General features: G+C 41.1%; 1 protein-coding gene across 2 annotated transcripts in view; it reads right to left on the bottom strand.

Annotated features, from left to right (window-relative positions):
• Positions 1 to 402: 402 nt before the first annotated feature.
• The window catches only part of C8H1orf21 (chromosome 8 C1orf21 homolog), a 105,590-nt gene continuing 86,086 nt past the window's right edge, over positions 403 to 19,906 (bottom strand). For both annotated transcript variants that reach the window (XM_032192158.1, XM_032192159.1), the window contains exons 4-6: positions 8,821 to 8,897; positions 4,433 to 4,493; positions 403 to 1,165 (exon numbers count right to left, since the gene is read on the bottom strand). In XM_032192158.1, coding sequence (XP_032048049.1) covers positions 1,127 to 1,165; positions 4,433 to 4,493; positions 8,821 to 8,897 — 177 coding nt within the window. In that variant the 3' untranslated portion in view covers positions 403 to 1,126. The remainder of the gene's footprint in view (positions 1,166 to 4,432; positions 4,494 to 8,820; positions 8,898 to 19,906) is intronic.

The following is a 19,906-nucleotide window of genomic DNA, read 5'->3' as shown; positions in this document are numbered from 1 at the left end:
TACTGAAACCTACATCCTGAAGATTCACTGCTTGGGATGCAGGGCAGACCTGGCACTCACATGGTATCGTAGTGTGGAGAATAAACATCAGCACAGGTAACAATCTCTTCTTGAAGAATAAATACAAAAAGTGTCTTTTTTCCTTGAGTGTTTTTTTTTTTTTTTTTTTTTACTCATGACAGTATTTGTTAAAAATATTACATCTGCTTTTGAGAAGATAGCATCCTCTCTGTATAATATGGAAAAATAAACTCTACAGGACATGCAACAGACACCCCCAATTGACACAGAGCTGCTTTAAAAGATCAGATCCACAGAGTCAGAAATGTGAAGAGTTGGTTTTGCCTTCCCTGTTCCCAGGCTCTTAGAACAGTGTGTTGCATGAATGGTAAAAGACAAGAATACATAAAAACAGTAAAATGTTTATTTTCTTAGAAAAAAAGAGATTCAAAATGATTGTGATCACACTCCCATTCGTGCTCAGCAAAGCCAATACTGCAAGCTTAGTCCTTGATTAAGATACCTATTAAATGAAACTCTTTTCCTCTTAAAATACAAATTCCCGCTCCTGTATCACTTCCAGTATTTCAGTGATAACATGCTTTTAATGGATAATAGTTTCTCAGCTTTCTTCTGAGCAGAGAAACAAGGCCTGCCATGGCAAAACATCCCATCTCCAAAGCTTGAAATCACCAGCATTAATAAGCACTCCAGCCCGTACACGGACTGACAGACAGCTGTAGGGTGTTCTCAGATGCTTGAATGTTCACTTATGGAAGCTTTGTATAACACTACCTTATTAGATAGAAAACAGGCCAGAAGCCTTAATAAAATCAACAATGTCTTTCAGATTAACTTTAAGGATTTGCTGCGTATCTGGACACAGAGAAAGTGAAAAGTTGCAACAGGTTTTAACTAGCAGCAACAAAAACAGTTCCTTACGAGTTCTTAGCAATATTCCTCATCTGTTCATTAAGAAACACTGTAACTGAATGGAGCATATAATGTGGAAATGATCTTCTTCTGTTATGTAGTGCTGTTCGCTCTAGAAGACTTCCAAAAGGTGTCAACTGGGTTGTAATCTATTTACACAGTAGTATTCCTGGTTTGATTGGCAGAATTGGCACTATGTGACATCTTCCTCTTCTGAACAATAATCACGACCCTGGAAGGAAAAAAGCCAGGTATTTTGTAAATCACTAACTGAAGATACAAATAGCAAATAATACTTACAAATAACGTACTTCAGGTCTGTGAAACAAGGACACTTAAGTTCAGAGGTAGGGAGAAACTGAAAAACAGGCAATGGAGTTTGCGGAACTCCTACAACCATTTCTGGAAGATCTGCACAAAACCAGGACAGGAAGTCACTCCCTTTCTGTCACTGTGAATCTCATAATTTTAATTCTTCCTTTTCTTCCTTCCCATTCCTCCCGCTGTTCTGCTCTCTGGTTCAATACCTGACAATGGAGCATGCTGCTCCAGACAAGGAAGGAAAGAAGCTGAAGCCCAGGGTGCTGAGCAAGGCCCCGCCGCGCCGCAGAGATGCTGCGAAAGTAAAGCCCATGACTACACTCACAGCAACATGAGTTTCAGACAACATGAAAACCCCAGGAGGCCTTGATGCAGCTCCTGGCAGATGCTGGCAGCATTCCTACGTGAGCCAGCTTTCACCCTAGGTCCCAGCTCTGGTGCTGCTCACAGGTGACCTGTTAATTCCTTCTCCTCTTCTCTCCTGATGCTTTGCACACCCAGCTTTTGGTCAAGCAGAAGCTGCATTCACCATTTGCCACCAGACCCTCACCATGTCTGTTGGCTGAAAACACAGAGCCGCACAGCCCCTCGCCATTTATTCATTCAGCTTTTTAATTGCCTGTTTGGATGCATGTTGCTATGCCACTGGAACACTGCCACAAGAAGCGCTCCGTGGTCTGTCGGGGATTAAATGAATTCCAGAACTCCTGTTTCCTGTGCTGTCAGCTCCTTAACTCTACCCAGCTACTCCGATCCTCCCACTTTATAATTCTGCCTTTCTCATCAGGCCTTCTTCCTTTTTTTTTTTTTCTTTTTTTTTTTTTTTTTCAAATTCTGGGACCCTGAGATTATCGGAAAAGAGTCCAGTTGACTCAAGCAGAACCAAAATGTAGCTGAATGCATTCATAGCTGAGCATTCAGCATCAAGCTTTATTTTAGGATTTCTTTTTTCCCCACAAATCCTATGTCTTTAATTATCATAATTGCATAAAGTTCCATAATGCAAGTTCAGTCCTCGCTCTTCTCTCAAGGATAGACACTCGAACAGAGATACTAACAGATGTCTCCCCATGAATGTTTCACGGTGTTTTGACATGGAATTTTGGTAGGCAGAAGCTTCATGCACTGGGTGTAACAGTCTGATTTTTACCTTTGGGCTACGTTTGCAGAAGTTTATTCAGCTTTGCCATTCCAATACATGCAGCCAGGAAAACAGTACATGTGGAGTATCAACAGGCGATGAACTTTGTCTCAGAGAAGTTCTTCAGATCATTTATTTAAGGATATTTTGACCTCCAGGACTCATAAACACTTTGTTTTCAGTTGCTAAAATATCGGCTTTTGTCCTTTAGAATTTACACTTGGATTAAAGAAATTTTATTTCAGCCAGGCTTCCCTTTGCTAAATCCAAAACACACTTTTAATCTTCCTTATAATTCTTATTGTGCATGTTACAATTGTTGTAACTCATTCCTATTAAATGACCCAGCACCCCTCAGGTTTTCAATGCAATTTGAGGGGTATCTCCCCTCTGACTGTAAGGTTTCTCCAGGTAGCCTGCAGAGTCAGCGACTGACAGTGTGTCTCTGTTACGAATAGTGCTACACATGGCCACGGTTACCAAATTACTATTACAACATGGTCTGGGCCCTCGTCAACCACGGGCAGCCCCCCCCTTCTGCTGCCTATTTCAGCTGAAATTAGTGAGTTGCTCAGTGATTTAATTCTTTTAATTGTTCCACTGCTCCTTCACTTCCACAGAGAAGGGGCTCAGAAAGCTGTTTAGGAATCAAACAAAACTAGTATTTTCTGATATTTTTGGCACTTGTGGCAGATACCTACAAAAACAATATATTGCTGGCAAAGACTAATTAGAAAGCAAACTTCTCTTATGAAGACAATTTTCTCAGGCACAGGAGGATCCCATACACAGCAGATCCCATGTTCAGCTGTGCATTAACCCCTGCCAATCTCATCAGATGTCAGCAGCTTGAAATTCAAAGGAGCTGTCTTGTCTCTTTCATGGATAAAACTACGTATTTCATCTTAATAGACAGTCTCTGGATCTATATGATAAATCAGTATAAGAGCCCTGGAGAACACCTGCAAGGATGTGCGAGCATGATCCAAACAGCAAGGAGACATGGTCAACTGTTTCTCAAAGTGGCAGCTGGCAAATGAATGGTATTACTGCCCTGAAACAAAACTAGAAAACAAAACTAGCCTGAATTCATAATTAGATACAGTCATTAGATGGGCTGGTCTGTAGATAAGATACATCTTTGGAAAACCCATTTCACTGGACATTCTGTGTTTGACATTATGGAAGGCGATGATGTCCAGAAAAAGCAGCTAAGTATTTATAGGGTGAATGCATTTGTTCAAAGGAGATGTAGCTCTATTGCAGATATGTATAAACTCTATTTTTAAGTGCATTTATAGAGATGTCACAGGTTAAGCAAAATCCTTCTCCTGTGAAATACTGGTATATATATTTATACCAGTATATACTTCTCTCAGGAATATACAAACTCCCAACTTCTCATCACATACTCTTCCTTTTTAATCTCATTTTTTACTTTTGTAAGTATTTTTTATTAGAGTAGCATAACAAATTAGTTGCTTGAGACAAAGAAGGGATTCACCCACCGTAGCACTCCAGCTCCTAAGATCAGGAGTGTGGGCAAAAATGACTGAAATTCAGAGTCATCCAAGTAAAAATCTCCCTCCTTCTTTACAATTCAGTAGTACAGATTACTTCAGTCAAACTGGGGAATCAAATATTTCATACCACATATTAAATAATGTATGCCACTCCAAAATATGAAGCATAAAGAGTACAACATCAGCTCAAGGTGTAAACAAGAGTTGAAATTTCTGTTGTAGACAGGCAACATGATCCAAATAGCCCATTTCGTTCCTAAAGTCTCAGTTTCTCATCTGTGTTGTGGTATAACGATTCTTTAACGATAAATAAAGAAGCCGGGATTTTAATTTAAAAGACTTAGAACTTTATAAACAACGAGTGGTGGGGGGGGGTGTCTCAGACCAGGGTCTCTTCAAGTACTGGAGGGTGTGGATGCTGTCCACTTCTCCTCCCCATGGAGCTGGGAAACCTGCCTGTCCACTGCCTGGGACAGCAAGCAAGAAAATGTATGTTTACTGTATTGTTCCTTACCTTTTCAATTTTTTCATCAAGCATTCTGAAGAATTCTTGTTGGCTTTCAGAGATGTGCATGCTGAAAGGCAAAGGCAGAGTATCAGTACCAACAGGACTTTTCCCAATTTAAAATGCTGACACTGCTGTAGTCCAGAACTGTCAAGGAACCTCACTGTAAGCTTTTACCACTGTGGAAAATAAATCACTTTATACTTTGGTCTACAATGACAATTTTTTAATCTTCCCCTCCCCCCTCCTCTTTTCTTGGGTTAATCTAAGGTTTGCCCACAGAAAAATTACTGCATTTGGTTCTGTGTACATGTGCTAGACTTGGGATGGTAACTAGGACCTGTGTGCTTCCAGAGGAAACGATTCCCTTTGTCAGGCTGATTAGAGGAACTTACCAGCCTGCTACCTTTCCTTGGGCTTGTCCCTTTGTGTCAAGACAAGGTTTTGCAGACCACCAGCTTCGACAGCACAAAATTAGACGTCTGCAATGTGAAATTAAGGTCTAAATTACAGCCTTGCTCTTGAAGACTGTTACACTGTTACAAGAGCACTGCTACATCTGAGCTCTTGCTTCAAGTACCCATGTATGGCTTCAAGCTCAGGCTGGGTGACCCTGCAGACCCAGCAGATCACTCACTTTGATTACATGTAATTTTGCAGCATCAAGAGGTTTAGGGGTTAGTGATGGGGTTTTGCATTAGTGATTGGCTGCAAAAGACTATTTCTGGTGGTTTCTAAAATGCTGATGGTGGCACAAGACAATAAACCCTTCCCCAAGGGGGACCTGCAATCCCAAAATAGAGGAAGGTCAGACACAAAGGAAAGAATGAGAAAGACAAAGATAAGGATGTTGAACAGATGGGATTTGGTGTGTGTCTGCTCTGTTTAAGTTACAGGGTGATAAGGGCCTCTTGCCTGAAATAACGATATCCCTTCTGCAATGTGAAGGTGGAGCATCCTCTGTAAATGCAGCAAAGAGAGTCTGGGGAGCCTGGCACATAGGGTCTGCAGAGAAATGCCAGGTACTGAATGCAGGATGAAAAAGGAGGAGAAAAAAGGAAGGATGGGACACTGGTGCCAGTGATAACAGCGTGCTGCCAAATGGTCAGAAAGACGCACAGCTTTTGGAGCTTTTCTTCAACACTAAAAGCTGGTTCACCTTGCTCAAGTCCCATCTCAGACTCCTCTCCTTTGGTACAATCCTTTCAGCTGTAATGAGTTAATACTTCTCCCAGATAACCAACAGCTCACTGCACTTTCCTACAAAGCTCAGCATTCACACTTCACTTGATATTGGGATAAACATATACAATGATACACCTATGCTGGACATAAACAGAGGCTCAGTTCACAAGAGAAGTTCTCAGAAGTTGCATTAAAACCAAAAGCTGCTGATTCAGGTGAGGGAACAATTCACCTTTCAGTGGCTGTTGGAGTTTTTGTCTCCAGCTATCTGCATTTCCCTCCACCTGAGATAGGGAAAAAGTGCTTGTATGGGGCAGGATTGCCTGTCACTTGCACATTTGGGTGACTCAGAGAGGGGCAGTCCACCTCTCCCTGGGTAGGCAAGCTCTCAGCCCTGGAGACCCATTCACTTCATAGGTGATAAAATAATTCTCAGAAGCAGTTGAAAAAAACCCTACACTTAGAAAACCCAGCAGACTGCAGAATTCAGTCCTCCAAGCATTACCACTGGACAGAAACCGCTGTTGGCAAAGGCTGCTGCCCTGTAGCGACTTCTTGGTCTGACAACTGAAACACAAAGACTTCTAAGCAGATAGAAGGCAGCGTCAGCATGAGCCCAGGTGTGACTCTGGTATATCCAATTTATAAGATGCAGGAATTTAGCCCCAGCAGAGACCCTGCAGGACCTGAATAGTATGGCAGGGAGGGAAAGGACCCACCTCGTAGCACAGCACTTCACGAGATGGAGAGAGCACTGGAAACATACTCTTCCCTTTGCAACAGCACAGACCCAGTTTCTAGTGAAATGAGATGATACTGTCGCAACTCACATCAACCATCATTTGTAAGGAAATTAAATGGAGGGGGCAAAAAAAGCGTTGCACTGCCATATACATCAGAAATCCCATTGGGGGTAGGCCATGATCTTCTGAAAAGTTTAGCTGGGCAGTAAGACTGACGTGCTATTTTAGAGATGCAACACACAAATGCTGACAGCGTGTTGGTTTTGAGGAGCTGTGTGAAATTATAAAAACGTTAGCAGGGAACTGACAGTGTTAATGAATACGAGACAGAAAACCACTGAATCTAAGCAGAATTTTTGGGCATTCCTTCAGAAGAAAATAATTTCCCCAAATAGAAATGTGGAAATCATTATTTTCTAACAAGCACATCAGAAGGCATGTGAATGCTTTTTCAGATGTTTCATGGCAGGCTGATGGAACACATTTTACGAAAACATGGGATTCCTAGCAGGATAAAAATGGTATGAAATACCACTTCTTTCATTTTATGCTTCAGGCACCGTTACTCCATGAGTTTCTAACATGTCTCAGGAGTCCTCACTGGAACGTACTTTATCATGTAGCTTGCCAAAGATGTCAGCACAGTCATTTTTGAGGATGAGCAAGTGCCTGAGAGCTCAAGGCATGGTGCAGGGATGAAGGAGGATCCGGCAGGTATTGGCACCCATCACGAAGAGTGAGGACCAGCTCCTTGGCCTTGGTCTATGGGCTCCTTACACACGTTGCTTTTTGAGTCCAGGGCTCTAGATATAGAAATCTGAATCCTCCTATGTATGGGAAGAGCCCTTGCAATCTTACTTTGGTACATAGTTTACTTTTTGTTTTGAAATAACACCCATTCTGCAAGAAGGGTCCTCCAAGAAACATCATTTCTGCGTTTATTTCTGCTCTTTTAGCTAAGTAGCCCTTTCCCACACAATGCTACCTTCCCCTTTGCAGTCCGAATTTTCCTGGTTTTCAGATTATAAACCTAAAAAAACAAATGTGCACATGGTAACCAGATATTTGCTGACTTTGTGATTAGGAATTCAAACACATGTACCTACTTCACAAAGAGAAATCCACTGGTACACATCAACAGTGTATTGTGTAAACAGCAGAGGCTTAGGCAAACAGTGAGTGTTTTACCCAACAACCTAATGTTACATTCTGCAATTCTCCTAGCAGCTTCCTTTGTTTTTGCGGGAATGTTACGGATTATTTACCTTTGCCAAACTATTATTTTTAGGAAGGTGCTTTTTGGTGAATGAAAGTCAGTTCTGATTTCTACAGGAACTTTTAATATTGGAGTCTGAGGATAGACTGGTGTCCCTGAACCCACACAATCCTTCTGTCCTGGGTGCATCAGAGAAGGTGACCCATGAAAAGGGATGTCTCTTCTTTTGGCCCAGGCTGATTTACACTGGCAGTCACAGAGGAAGGTGACTGTGCCTCAGTATCAAAGCACTTAAATGCACCTCTGACCCTGCTGGGAAGAACCAGGTGACAGTAATGAAACACAGTTTTGCTGAAGGGTGATTTTACCTCCACCTCCTTGCTGTGAACTTCTTTGCAATTACAACTGAAGCACTGATTTCTTCTGTTTGAAAGGAGGCTGAATTACACTGTCAGTTCAGTAGGAAATTATTGAAGTTTCCAGATTTGAAACTGCACACAATGCACTTGGTATGCAGCAAGTTAAAGTTAATAAGTGCCCTGAAGGCAGAGCATAAAGAACAGCACTTCTGCTATTGTTCAAAACTCAACAGCAAAGCTTTATCACCTCTTCGTTAAGAACGTGATATATGGCTCCACGTAATGTTATTTTCAACCCAATTAGTGATTAAAATGTAACAGTGATTTAGATAAGAAAGGAGCTACTACTAGCCCAGGAGCTAAATATTTCATGGCATATGCGATGTGTACTGATCTCAGCCATGGCACAGCACAGAACTCTGGCTAGGGACTGGATAAACCCTCAGCTGCACATCAACCCTAATTTTAGAGAAACAACTTCACTATTTTAAATGGAAAAGTTTGCCGTTACTTATCCCAGGGGTTTGTGAGGCTGTACATCTGATAACCAAAGCCAAGAGACAGCAAAAACTTCCCTGGGAACTTAACTGCTAGTATTTAGGAACATTAATGCATATATAATTTTGTTTATGCTTAAGTTGCATGGAAAGCTGAGAAGTAACACTGTATGGCACATCTTGGCCGTGCAAAGGACAGGACGGACACTGCAGGGATGTCAGCACCAATGCTACCCAGCTGTGTTCTTGTTCTTACCTGTTTTATTTAAAGTGGGTATGGATTTCAGGCTGTTGGAACCACCAATTGGTTTGTGCTTGGCAATAACTGGGAATTTCACAGATACTTCTTTAATCTTGCACATATTTGTACTAAATTGAAAATAAAAATAGAACTTACTTTGCTCTGGGTTGATGTACTAATCCTGGGATCTCTTTATTAGATTTAAGTCTTACATTTGAACTGGCACTTTTTTCCTGAAATACACAGAAAACAGAGTAGAGGTACCATCAGTATTTATCAAGCAGCAAAGCACGACAGGCATTTGGCATCACTGCATCACATGCTGCTGGGTCCAGCCACTTGTGCAACCGAATGCGAAAAGCTCAGCAAAAAAAACAAAATTAAAGGCAAAACCATTGATGCTACAACCCTGTGAAACATGGGGCCATCACCCTGGGTGGGAAATTGTTAAATGTTACCAGTTCAGTGGCTGGGGGCTTGCTGCTGCACAGCCCCGGGTCATGGGGCAAGTCCCTGGGGGATTTGCAGCCATCGAATGCTGCGCTGGCTAATGGCCCTCCTGCAGTCCAAGTGCACCGGGGGCTGCTCCTCACAGAGCTGTATGAACACCGCCACTAATTAGCACCTGAAGGTAACGAGGCAGAGCCCCAGAGTCACCCAGACCTGTAGGTTTGCTCACAATGAAGGTGAGACACGAGCATTGCGGGGAGAACAATGTACGGGAGAAAACATATATTAAATATGGGAGAAACCACACGTTAAATGTTCCAGCGAAGAGGAGAACACCAGTGGCAGATTTTACTGGCTCAGCCATGAAACTGGACACAAGGGGCCCAAGCAAGGCCACCAGAACATGTTTATCAACAAGCACACAATCGAGTCCTTTGTGGAGAACCAGAACCACTAAAAACACAACAAAACATAACAAAACGGTGGGGAGGGAAAAGAGTTGAGTCCAGAGCCAGCATTTCAAGGTACCCCTTGCTTTTGTGCCAAAAGTTGCTGTGAACCAAAGTGCATATGCTTCTGTTGTCTGAGAAGACTTGGAGCAGGATATAGCCCTTTTCACATCAGCACAGTGTGTTAGGGAAAGCTGATGGTACAGATGGAAGAGAGCTGAGTTAAATTTTATAGCCCACCCGCCACACAAATCCTTCTCTGTTTCTTCAGTGCATCAAGCCCGTGACAATTTAAGAAATGTAAAAGCAAGAATTAGTGCTTTTGTGGGTAATTTTGACAGTTTTGTTTTGTCTTATTTAGTCTTTGAATGTCTGAATGACACAACATGATTTATAAGAGGGCTACTAAATCACTGAATTAAAAAAAAAAAAAAAAGATAGACTGTCTAGCAGTTAATATTTTAATGAATAATTCTACAAGGAATGTAAACATCAACTACCTCAGCATATTTAACACTGTTCAATGGATATCTTCTAATCCTCCCAAACAGAAAAGTGTCTTGCATGAAAATAACAGTGAGAGAGAAACAAGCCTTCCTTCCCAGCCCTACCAAGCACCCCTGCTTCCCTCAGCCACTGCCTTCCCAGCATCCTATGACAAAAAGTCAACACAGCAGAACAGAAGATGAATCCATTTGCTTTCAAAGCATCTTTGAATTTTAGCTGTGAATGACTCTCTATCTGCACGGTGAACTCATTGTCAAGCAAAATAAGAGAAGTAGGTTGCACAGGGAAGAGGACATGAAACCCAGGAGCCAGATGAACTCCAGCCTCATGCACCAGGCAAGCCCAGCCTTTATCCGCAAGTCTGCTCGGCCAGCTCATTTGTTCTCCACCAAAAGACTACTGTGAATCCATTGCTCCCATTAAAAGGCAAGGAAAGCTCTGATTTACAGCTCCCGCGTCTGGAGCTGCGATAAATCAGGGTGACACAAACCCAGCTTTCCACACCTCCACTTGTGGTTTGGCGTCAGCGCAGCTCTATCAGTAGCTGGCATCAGCACAAATCCCAGTATATAGAAACTTCTGTCACTTAGGAACAAATAGACAGACACAAGAAAAATACATATTGCCTTCTCTATGTGGAGCCCAGAATGTTATTTACCATATTATCAGACTTACAAATGGAGATAGAAATAAAATTTAGGTTTACTTGACTTCAAGAGTGCAAAGTTTATTCTTTCCCCTCCTATTGCTTCTGATAATTAACAGGCCTCAATTATTTATTTCTTACAATTCTTCTGTTTAATCAGAGAACATGTCACCTTTTCCATCTGCTCCTCAGCAGGAGTAAACAGAAGAGGAATTAGGAGAAAAATGAAATCCAACCAGCCCCCGAATTGGCTCAGTACTTTGCTCATACCTCTTATTTACAGCACTGATACATCATTACGTTGACCAAAATATGGGCTTTGACAAAAACAGATATTCAAAAATAATTCTTCAAAATACAAATAAATGGAATATTTTTTCCCATCGCTGTTGAAGAGACACTGATTCATCAGAAACTAATGGTTTGGATTCTAATTTCAAGCAAAATCAGATGGTTTGTTAGCCACAAGCCATGGCTGGGCTAGCTCACACATTCACAGTTACTACCAAAGACTTCCTCATCCCCCCCATATTTCCGGGCCCAACCCACTGCTTAATTCAAAATACTTTTTGAAGTAATTCACCTGCACAAGTAAGTTGTTTAATGGCAGCATCAGGCAGCGATGAATTTTAGCAACATCAACCACAGGTTACATCTGACAGACAACACGATGACACCCAGCTGACAAACCCGAAATAGTTTAAGGCAGTCGGATTGCTCTTTGAGGCTGACCGGACCTGGGCTGAAGTGTCACTTCTCTCAGTTCAAACTCATTTTCTCTGTCTTTGAGGCACATGAGTCAGTGATTAACACTGAGTAAGTTACCATGCATCTGCAGAACTGCAAGTGTTTTCAGAGTCCTAATCTGCTGCAAGTAGAAATTAATATGTAAAATTTAGCTTTTAATCTAGCTCTGCTTATACGGATTATTTGAAGGAAACACATTAAATATTGCCTCTCACCACAACTTTAAAAATAAGCTATGCAGAATGCTGTACTTGGATAGAGGCATTAGCTAGTCTGTGGTAAGAAGGCATTTTACTGGTAAGTGGGCATTTTACTCCCCATTATTTCGCAAGTAATCATTATCAGGGTAAAGCTGTCATCAAATCAAGGTGATTTCATCTGATAGATTCGTTAATTATTGTTAATCTCTACATAAAGAATGCGCCATTTCAGAATTTCAGGGTGTTAACAGATGGCAGTGATTCCACTGCCAGATGCTATTAACACAGCAACAGCCACTACTGCCATTATAATTATGTATCTGTCAGCATTCCCCTTGATGCTTCCCCTCTTACAAAGCCATGGGAGCTTCATTTTAGGCATTTTCTTTTCTTCCTCAGATTACCACAGATGGACACAAGTAAGCTGCAAACAGTCTTTCTGCTTGACTCGAACACTCATGACCAAAAGCTTAATAACATAGGGCCAATACAGAGATGCTTTCAGATATTTAGTGAAGAGACTACATATCATTTTATGTGTTTTTTTTTTTTTTTTTCTTAATTGATGAGATTGTCCAGAGAGAAATATTAAAGGTGCAATTAGCAATTCTGCCACCTAATGGCTAATTTTCATTAACCGGCAATCACATTTTGGTCTTCAGGTGTTTTTCTCCAATGTTGCAATAACTGAGCAAATATGCAACCAAACGGGAAAAAAACACAGAATAGTAAAACTTAGTGCAAGAAAAATGAGCTTTTTTTGTTTCAACACTATTATTTTTGCAACTCAGAAAAGGTTCAAGTATCCAACTTGCAGCTGTACCATGGAGTCACCAATGTCTGTAAATGGCACGTGCACCAAAATTAGTACTGCTTTTAAGATACATTTACATCTGTAAACTTATGTTTTGCTACTAAAACACGGTCCACAGAAACATAAAGGGTACGGACAGTGATCATATTTTACTCAATATTGGTAGTTTACAACTATTCAAATACTTATAAACAACATTCCTCATTTGTATCAAGATTGTGTTTTCCTTCAAAGCAGCCTGCAGCACCTTTCAAACTGGTTTCTGGGGCTATTTGATTTACTGTTAAAATCACTCAGGGAAAAAATGATATATTTTTTTCTATTTTTATAACGTACCATTCTTTAAAATAATAGTAGTTGAAAAGAAAGAACAAATGGCTCAGTTAGAAAGTCTGAAAAATTAGATGTAAAATTTCAGTCTGACAGCTCAGCACTTTTTGTGCCCCTCAGTTATGAGAACCAGCCTCAGGTAGTGATATTTTACATGGATTATCTTGATAAATGAGGGGGAACATGGGAGAAAGACAGACTTTACTGATTGTACAAAGAGTTTCCTTGCTCTCTACATATGCAAGCACTGACTTTTTATATCCCTATTTGCAGGAAGTCTGTACAGGCCTAACAGAGCCTCCTCCTTCTTTCTCCTGTTACTTGGAAGCAAAACCGTCTGAAAATGTTATTTAGGATAACTTGCTAACTTTATAGTGCAGGGGCAAATTGAACATTGAAAAATCTCTGACGCTGGTGAAGGGGGAAGAGAATTACTCTTTAATCCCATTCACCAGATGAATCACATTATCCCTACCATAATGTGTATACATACATACACTGTGTGGTCCAGAAGGGAGTCCTGGGGACACTCTCAGTAAGTCAGAGCATGGCATGGAGTGTGTACATCAGATAGTGCTAACACACAAAGCCCACCCTGCTCCTCCTCTTGGGATCCTATCCAAGTCATAAGGGACAATGTTCACGTTGAGGAGATGCTTCAAAAAGCTGTTATCATCCCCATCATTAGAAGGACCTTATACCTTTCCATGGTAAGTCTATCAACATTGGTTATGAGAAAAGCAAACATTGGCACAAACTCCCCTGATCTCCCAAACACATCCCAGATACCTGTGACTACTGATATTTCACAACGTGGACTCAGTCACGTAGACTCCTGAAGGCACAACCATGACACAAGTCAATGGGTGCTGGCACTACTCCACTACTGACGCACGTCTTGCCCCAGGCTCCTAGAAAATGCTGTCTGCCAAGGGAGCCCCGTTTTGGGGAGCACCTTGCACTGAGCGTTAGGCCAAAATTTCCCCAACTAAGAATGAGGGACCTGCCCGTGATGCCTTACTCTTGTAAAAGGTCTTTCTTAATAAACTGGACATTGGAACAATTTTTTTTTTTTTTGAGTAGGTTTGTTAAATTTTATTCCCAATTAACAAAATGGGAGAAAGTGAAGGCTGAAGACTTCTGGCTGAAATTGTGGCCATTCAAGCATGGACAGGGGAGGGAGAAACAGACACACAGCTGGGCATTTATTTTGGAAAAGAATATGATTCCACGAGCCCAGCCAACAACACGCTGGGGGCCTGCACAGATGCCAGGAGCACAACTCGTATTTGGCAGAGAGAAATCCTGTGCTTTTATCAGCAGTCCATGGTTTCCTCAAATTCATTCCAGAGGCCTCATCCTGAAACATGCTGCTCCTTGCCAGGTACTATGGAGAATTTTTACTGTAGTGACTCTAGCTCCTGAAATGTAAAATGGAAGAAAGGGATTCTGAAAACACACAAAAAAAATAAAAAATAAAAATAAAAAAATTACTTCAAAAGTGATAAAAGCAGGTCAAAATGGGGTGAATCCTGAGCGGCTTTCTACAGCCCACCAGAAAGTCGTCCATATGCTGTAATCTGAGAAATGCTTCTTTTAGTGTTTATTTACCAGTCAGTGATACCCTATAAGCACGCATACACCTATTCATCTTGCTCAGCAAGGTCTGATTTAAAGTCAACAAGAGTTGTTCCATTGAGTGCTGGTGGCTTTCAGCCCAGGCCTTCAAAGCACAGAAGAGAAACAGTTGTTGTGCCTGTACAAAATAAACACAATCCACATGGAGATACTATCACCAGATAACCTACTGCAGAAGCCAACACAGCAATTCAAGGCAAGCACGACTTGGAAGAATAAAATGAGGCTGCAGAAGCGTATTGGGTACAAGGGCTGGATGAATCTGGAGACCAGACAGAAGAAAGAAAAAAATGAAGTAAATAAAAAACTACCTGAGAACTTGCTCCAACCTCTGAGAGCAGTTTGAACAAAGCCTAATTTAACCCTCCAAGAGAGTAAGCAAACAAAGCGCTTGCAGAGTGTGGTTCTGGCTGGAGGCAGGGTAACAAGCATGCTCTATCTGCAGGTTTGGTCTCATTTCAGTTCTCACCCTGCTGGCTCCCCTGCATTAATCTCCCTCTTCAAGGATAACTTACCTGCCGTTGCCTGCTTTCTGCTCTGGCTGCCACCCTCCTGCTTTTTTTCTTGGATCAGTTGTTTGCATATTGAAAGCAAGATCAACTAGTGAGGTAAGTAATTTGTAGTTGCTTTTTTAAATCCTACAGAGGTTAAAACCAGGGGGTGATTATTAGAGAAAAGCCTACTGTGCCTCTTACGCTTAGTTCAGGTTGCAGGATAGCAACAAATCTGAAAAGTCCAACCAGAAATGTGAAGTTAAAAAGAATAAATAAATAAATAATAATTAAAAAAAATAATTAAAAAACAACAACAACAACAAACAAACAAAACAGCAAAGAGGTCTCTCCGGAGAAAAATGAAGGACTTCTCCTGCAATATCTCAATACAGTTCACTCTCAGCCAAAGTTACTGGTCTTTGAACTTTGATGAATAGCATCACTGAAGAGCAGGAACAAAAAAAAAGAAAGAAAAAAAAAAGGGGAAAAACTATCACTAAAGGGTTTTCAAAGGGCATTAATATTTACCACATCTAACAGCTAAAAGTTTTTAAACTTACCCATCAGCTTTTCAACTCCTCCTCCCCCACTATGAACATGAGGCTATTTGGTCATGGGAATTCCAATGAATTTTGTAGAGTAACCATATACCAGGAAGGCTAAAGACAAACTGAAATGCAGACATGGGAAGAGCTGGCATGAAGACAGGAAATGAAAAGAGGTAAACAGATGAAATTAATGATAAAGAACATAAATACATATGACCTTTATTTCTATCTCAAAGTTCTTTTCTGCAGATAGATTGCCAAACTTCAAGGTGTCCCTTACAGAAGATCAGAAGTGTGATTACTTGAGAAGTGCCTCTGTTCTGTAACAGGAGGTTTGCACCACCCTAAACTTCAGGGTTTCCTGGTTCTCAATTTCCAGAGGGCAACAGTCTGCAAAATGAAGTTGAGGAACACCCCCTGTTAAGCTTTGCAAGGGAAAAAACTGACTGAATACTGGCCCTCACAATTGTGTACAACAGATACCAAGGTGATATGGGATTGCTCCAGGGCATCAAGAACATTTGCTTTCATTGAAACATATCCAGAATTATTGTGAAAAAAATGCTGTAGGCAGAAAGGAGACCTGCTCACCAGCTCTCCTAATGGATCAGACCTTTAATGGCTTTGGTACATCAGTATGGCTCAAAGTTTTATCTCGCAAATTAAAAATAGATGGATAAAAGTTAAAAACTACATTGTCGACAAATTACAAGATTAGATTGACTCCTGAGAAAACTTCAGAGGTTTTTAGGGTACTTAGCAACAAAAAGCACAATCAACCTTGCTCTTTTCTGGGTATGTCAGTCTTCTGGATTGTACGGCCACCCTGGATAACAAAAACTGGCTCAAAATTAACTTACTGCTTATTAAGCCTATGTCATTAATTATTCTCTCTCTCAACAAGCTTTCACAGAAATACACTCATTTACAGTAAATGTATATATTACTCATACCCTCGTATTTCTCACGTATGTCTCCCAAAAGTAGTTTGCCATCAAATGTAGTAACGTGGAAAGAGCTGGCATTAACTATGAAACAAGGGTATGGCGTGAAGTCTGTAAAACATTTATAGCCAGGAATAAACAGTGTAGATGGTCTTAGAAGTAACCTGGAGTATTATGCAGCCTGTCTGCAGCAGGGTATGTATCCAGTATTTCCTGAATAAAGCACTTTGCTGGCATGGCAAGCAGGTTATTGCTACTACAATTTTTGCAGAGCTTTTTATTGGGATGGCTTTGAAGAGCTTTATGCCCTTCAAAGATATACAAGAGAAATATCTAGAGAACTAGATGTGCTGTTCATGGATTTTTAAATAGCTGGACCTAAAATTTCATCAGAGGCAAGACTGAGCTTCAACAGCCTGCTTGCAGAATATGCTCTGCACCCACCCCCCACTGGAGAAGCAGTTCCCTGAGAGGTGCCTCCAAGTCAGGCACACACAAGCACAGCACCCTGAGATCTTCCTGCACTGCCAAAGCCAGCCAAGACCGCTGACAAACACAGCTCCTAAACATGTGAAAACTATGCTGCATATGTCAGGCTGATGCCAAATGGACACTGCTGCTAACATCTTCCACTTGCTGTGTGTCTGACAAAGGAAATAAAATCATATTAATGTATGTTTCAAAACAGCAAGAGTTCCCTACAATAAGCTCTCATACTACCAGCACTGTCCAAAGTGAAAATTTTAAAATTTTTGGTAGATTGCAGTTATGTAAATGCCATCACTGGAGCACATTTTCAATGTCTGCATTGTGCTCCTCTCAGTGTCTGTTTTATTTGCATTAATTCTAAAATTTGTAAGTGGTGCAAAATTTAAGGCCCAAGAGAGCAGAGTTACAGTTCTCGCTACATAGGCATAACAGTGTGAATATTATTAAGTGTGACAAATATACCATGACGTACATGTGAAGTATTATGGCTGCAGGAGGAACCTTAAACTGCTGTATATGTTTTGTACAATCTTTTAATTGCTTTGTTTAGCTGTTGCTTCTGAATAATAGAAAAAAAATATTATAATTTCCCAATGAATACAGCAGCCTGCTCAATTACTGAGCTTCCGGTCCTCAGGTGTATAGGAATGGATTTTCCCCGGATTTTCCAAACAAATTTATCTCAGACTAATAATGAGAACAGATATGGTATACAGCAGAATGAAAGAAATCAAAAGCCGTTTAAAAATGTTATAAGCTATTTCATTCAGTTACAGAAGGTGGGTTTTTAAGTGTTTGTCTCCTCTAAGTTTCCTTCGAAAAAGAACAGATAAATAAGTGTGTCTCCTCAGTGTTAGCAAAATAGGGCACCAACAAAGTCAACACATTCCATCCAGGATGAACAGAAATAGCTTTGGATGCTTGGGATATTGCAGATTAGAGGAAGATAACCAAACCAATACTGGGTGAAAATACTGATGTCCAACATATATTTAAGAGTCACTATGTGACTGTGTGCCTGATAAGCCCATCATTATCCACTTTGATTTTACAGTGCCCGTCAGCTCACCTTCTGTACTGCCTCTTCCCAAATCCTCACAGGTAGGGGAGGGCACAGAAAAGACTCAAAATGAGCTCTGCCCACTTTTGCCGGAAAGCAGCAAATCTTCTTTTGTCTAGTAAAACATTAGTGCTGACACTGCAGCTGCCATGCATCAGTCCCAGCAGTGGCATTGCCATGGAATGGCATCTGCTCCCTCAGGAGAGACTGGCAGCAGGAGAGGAGGTCTGATACACCACACGAGATCAGCATGGCCAGGGATGGGTCCACCACGCACCCACTGAATGCCAGCAGTCCCTTGATCAAAATGTGAGATAGCATTGTGAAACGGGGAGATCAGTCACCTGAAAGCCTCCCATGGTACTAAATAGCACTAAAGGAAGACATTTCAGAGTACGAACAACCCGAGGGCATCTAAACCACGTGGTATCTAAACCACATCAAAGGATTTCTGTCTAACTCGTTCTCCAAACCCCAGTACTGCAGGTTTTCTCAACAGCCTGTCATTGTGCCACTTCCCTGAAAGTTCAGACATTTTCCTTCTACCTAGCTTAAATCTTTGTCCAATGTCTTCCCACATTCCTGCGATCACAGAGGAAAGATGACTGTTATGCCTTTTAAAGTAACCTTTTATATATCGGGTGACTTGCATTTCCTTCTGTATTTTAGGCTAAACACATCAATTGATTCCATCTTCCATTACAGCTTACGTTTGCTAAACCTCCTATTCTTGTCACTCCCTTCTGGGCTCTTTCCCTTCTGCCTATATCTTTCCTACAGAGTGTGCTTCCAATTTCAGTCACAGTATTTAAAGCCTTACTGAAGTCAGGCCGTATCACGTGTTTTGCCACATGTGAGAGCAAGACAAGCTCCTGTTTGTCTTGCATCTCACAAGATGCAAGATGTGGCATCTCAAACCAGTGAGGTTAACCCAGCACGTCCAGAGATGGCATATCTCTGCTAACAGCAGCCCTATCTGAGACTCTTGAACAAACAGACGGAAGCTACATGTGGCTCCACCAACTATTTTTACTTTCGAGGTTTCCCTAAAAATAGAAAATATGCTTAGCTTTGAGAAACAGGGTAGATCACATATTTTGGGGTTGCAAGCCCAACTCTTTCAAAAACAGAGGCAGCACTGGTTCAAGCCTCTTTGACTTCTGTAAGTGTACTCAGCATGTACTCATTTTGTTACTGGAAAGCATGGTTTACAGCTGACATGTCCCTAAGTTTTATTACCACATATGCAGGCGACACCTATACGCTGTGCATTCATACCTCAGAAAAAAATGAGGCAAATAAAAGCTGCAGGAGAAATAAACAGATCTCAGCTTCTCTAATGGGTACCTAAAATTTGTGGTATGGTGCTCTCTCAAGCCAAAGAGCTGTAAGGGATGATCTGTCTTCCTGCCTCAACCATCGGATTACTAAAACAAACAAACAAATAAACAAACAAAAGGCCACAATGCTTTAGTACAGACACATGATAATAATGTAAAATATCTGTTTGTTCCATGACTCACAGTCCAACAGGTCTTCCAAAAATTAACAAAAATCCCATGCAACCAAACCATGCACTCTTACATCATCTTCAATTTTCCTATTTCTAATCAAAACCAGCTTTCAATTCTGCAATTTGGCTTTCAGCCATTTGCAGATGCCAAGTTTTAACACAAACTCTATTTTCTTTTCAAGCCAGGAAAGTACAATAATAAAAGCACCTCTAAAATTTAATAGGGTTTTCCCATCCCAGGAATGTTCAAAAAATTATGTGCTGTCACGTTACTACCATGAGACGCAATATTGCCAAACATGAAAGCTATCTGCCTGAGTCAGAAGCATACTCCAATGCACATTTCACAGGAATGGTACTGAAAAGTAGGAGAAAACAAGAGTTTAGTAAGAAAATAGTCCCATTTTTCACTA

This window comes from Aythya fuligula, chromosome 8 (genome assembly GCF_009819795.1).
Source record: "Aythya fuligula isolate bAytFul2 chromosome 8, bAytFul2.pri, whole genome shotgun sequence".
NCBI lineage: Eukaryota > Metazoa > Chordata > Aves > Anseriformes > Anatidae > Aythya > Aythya fuligula.
This window is presented reverse-complemented; position numbering and strand designations above follow the sequence as displayed.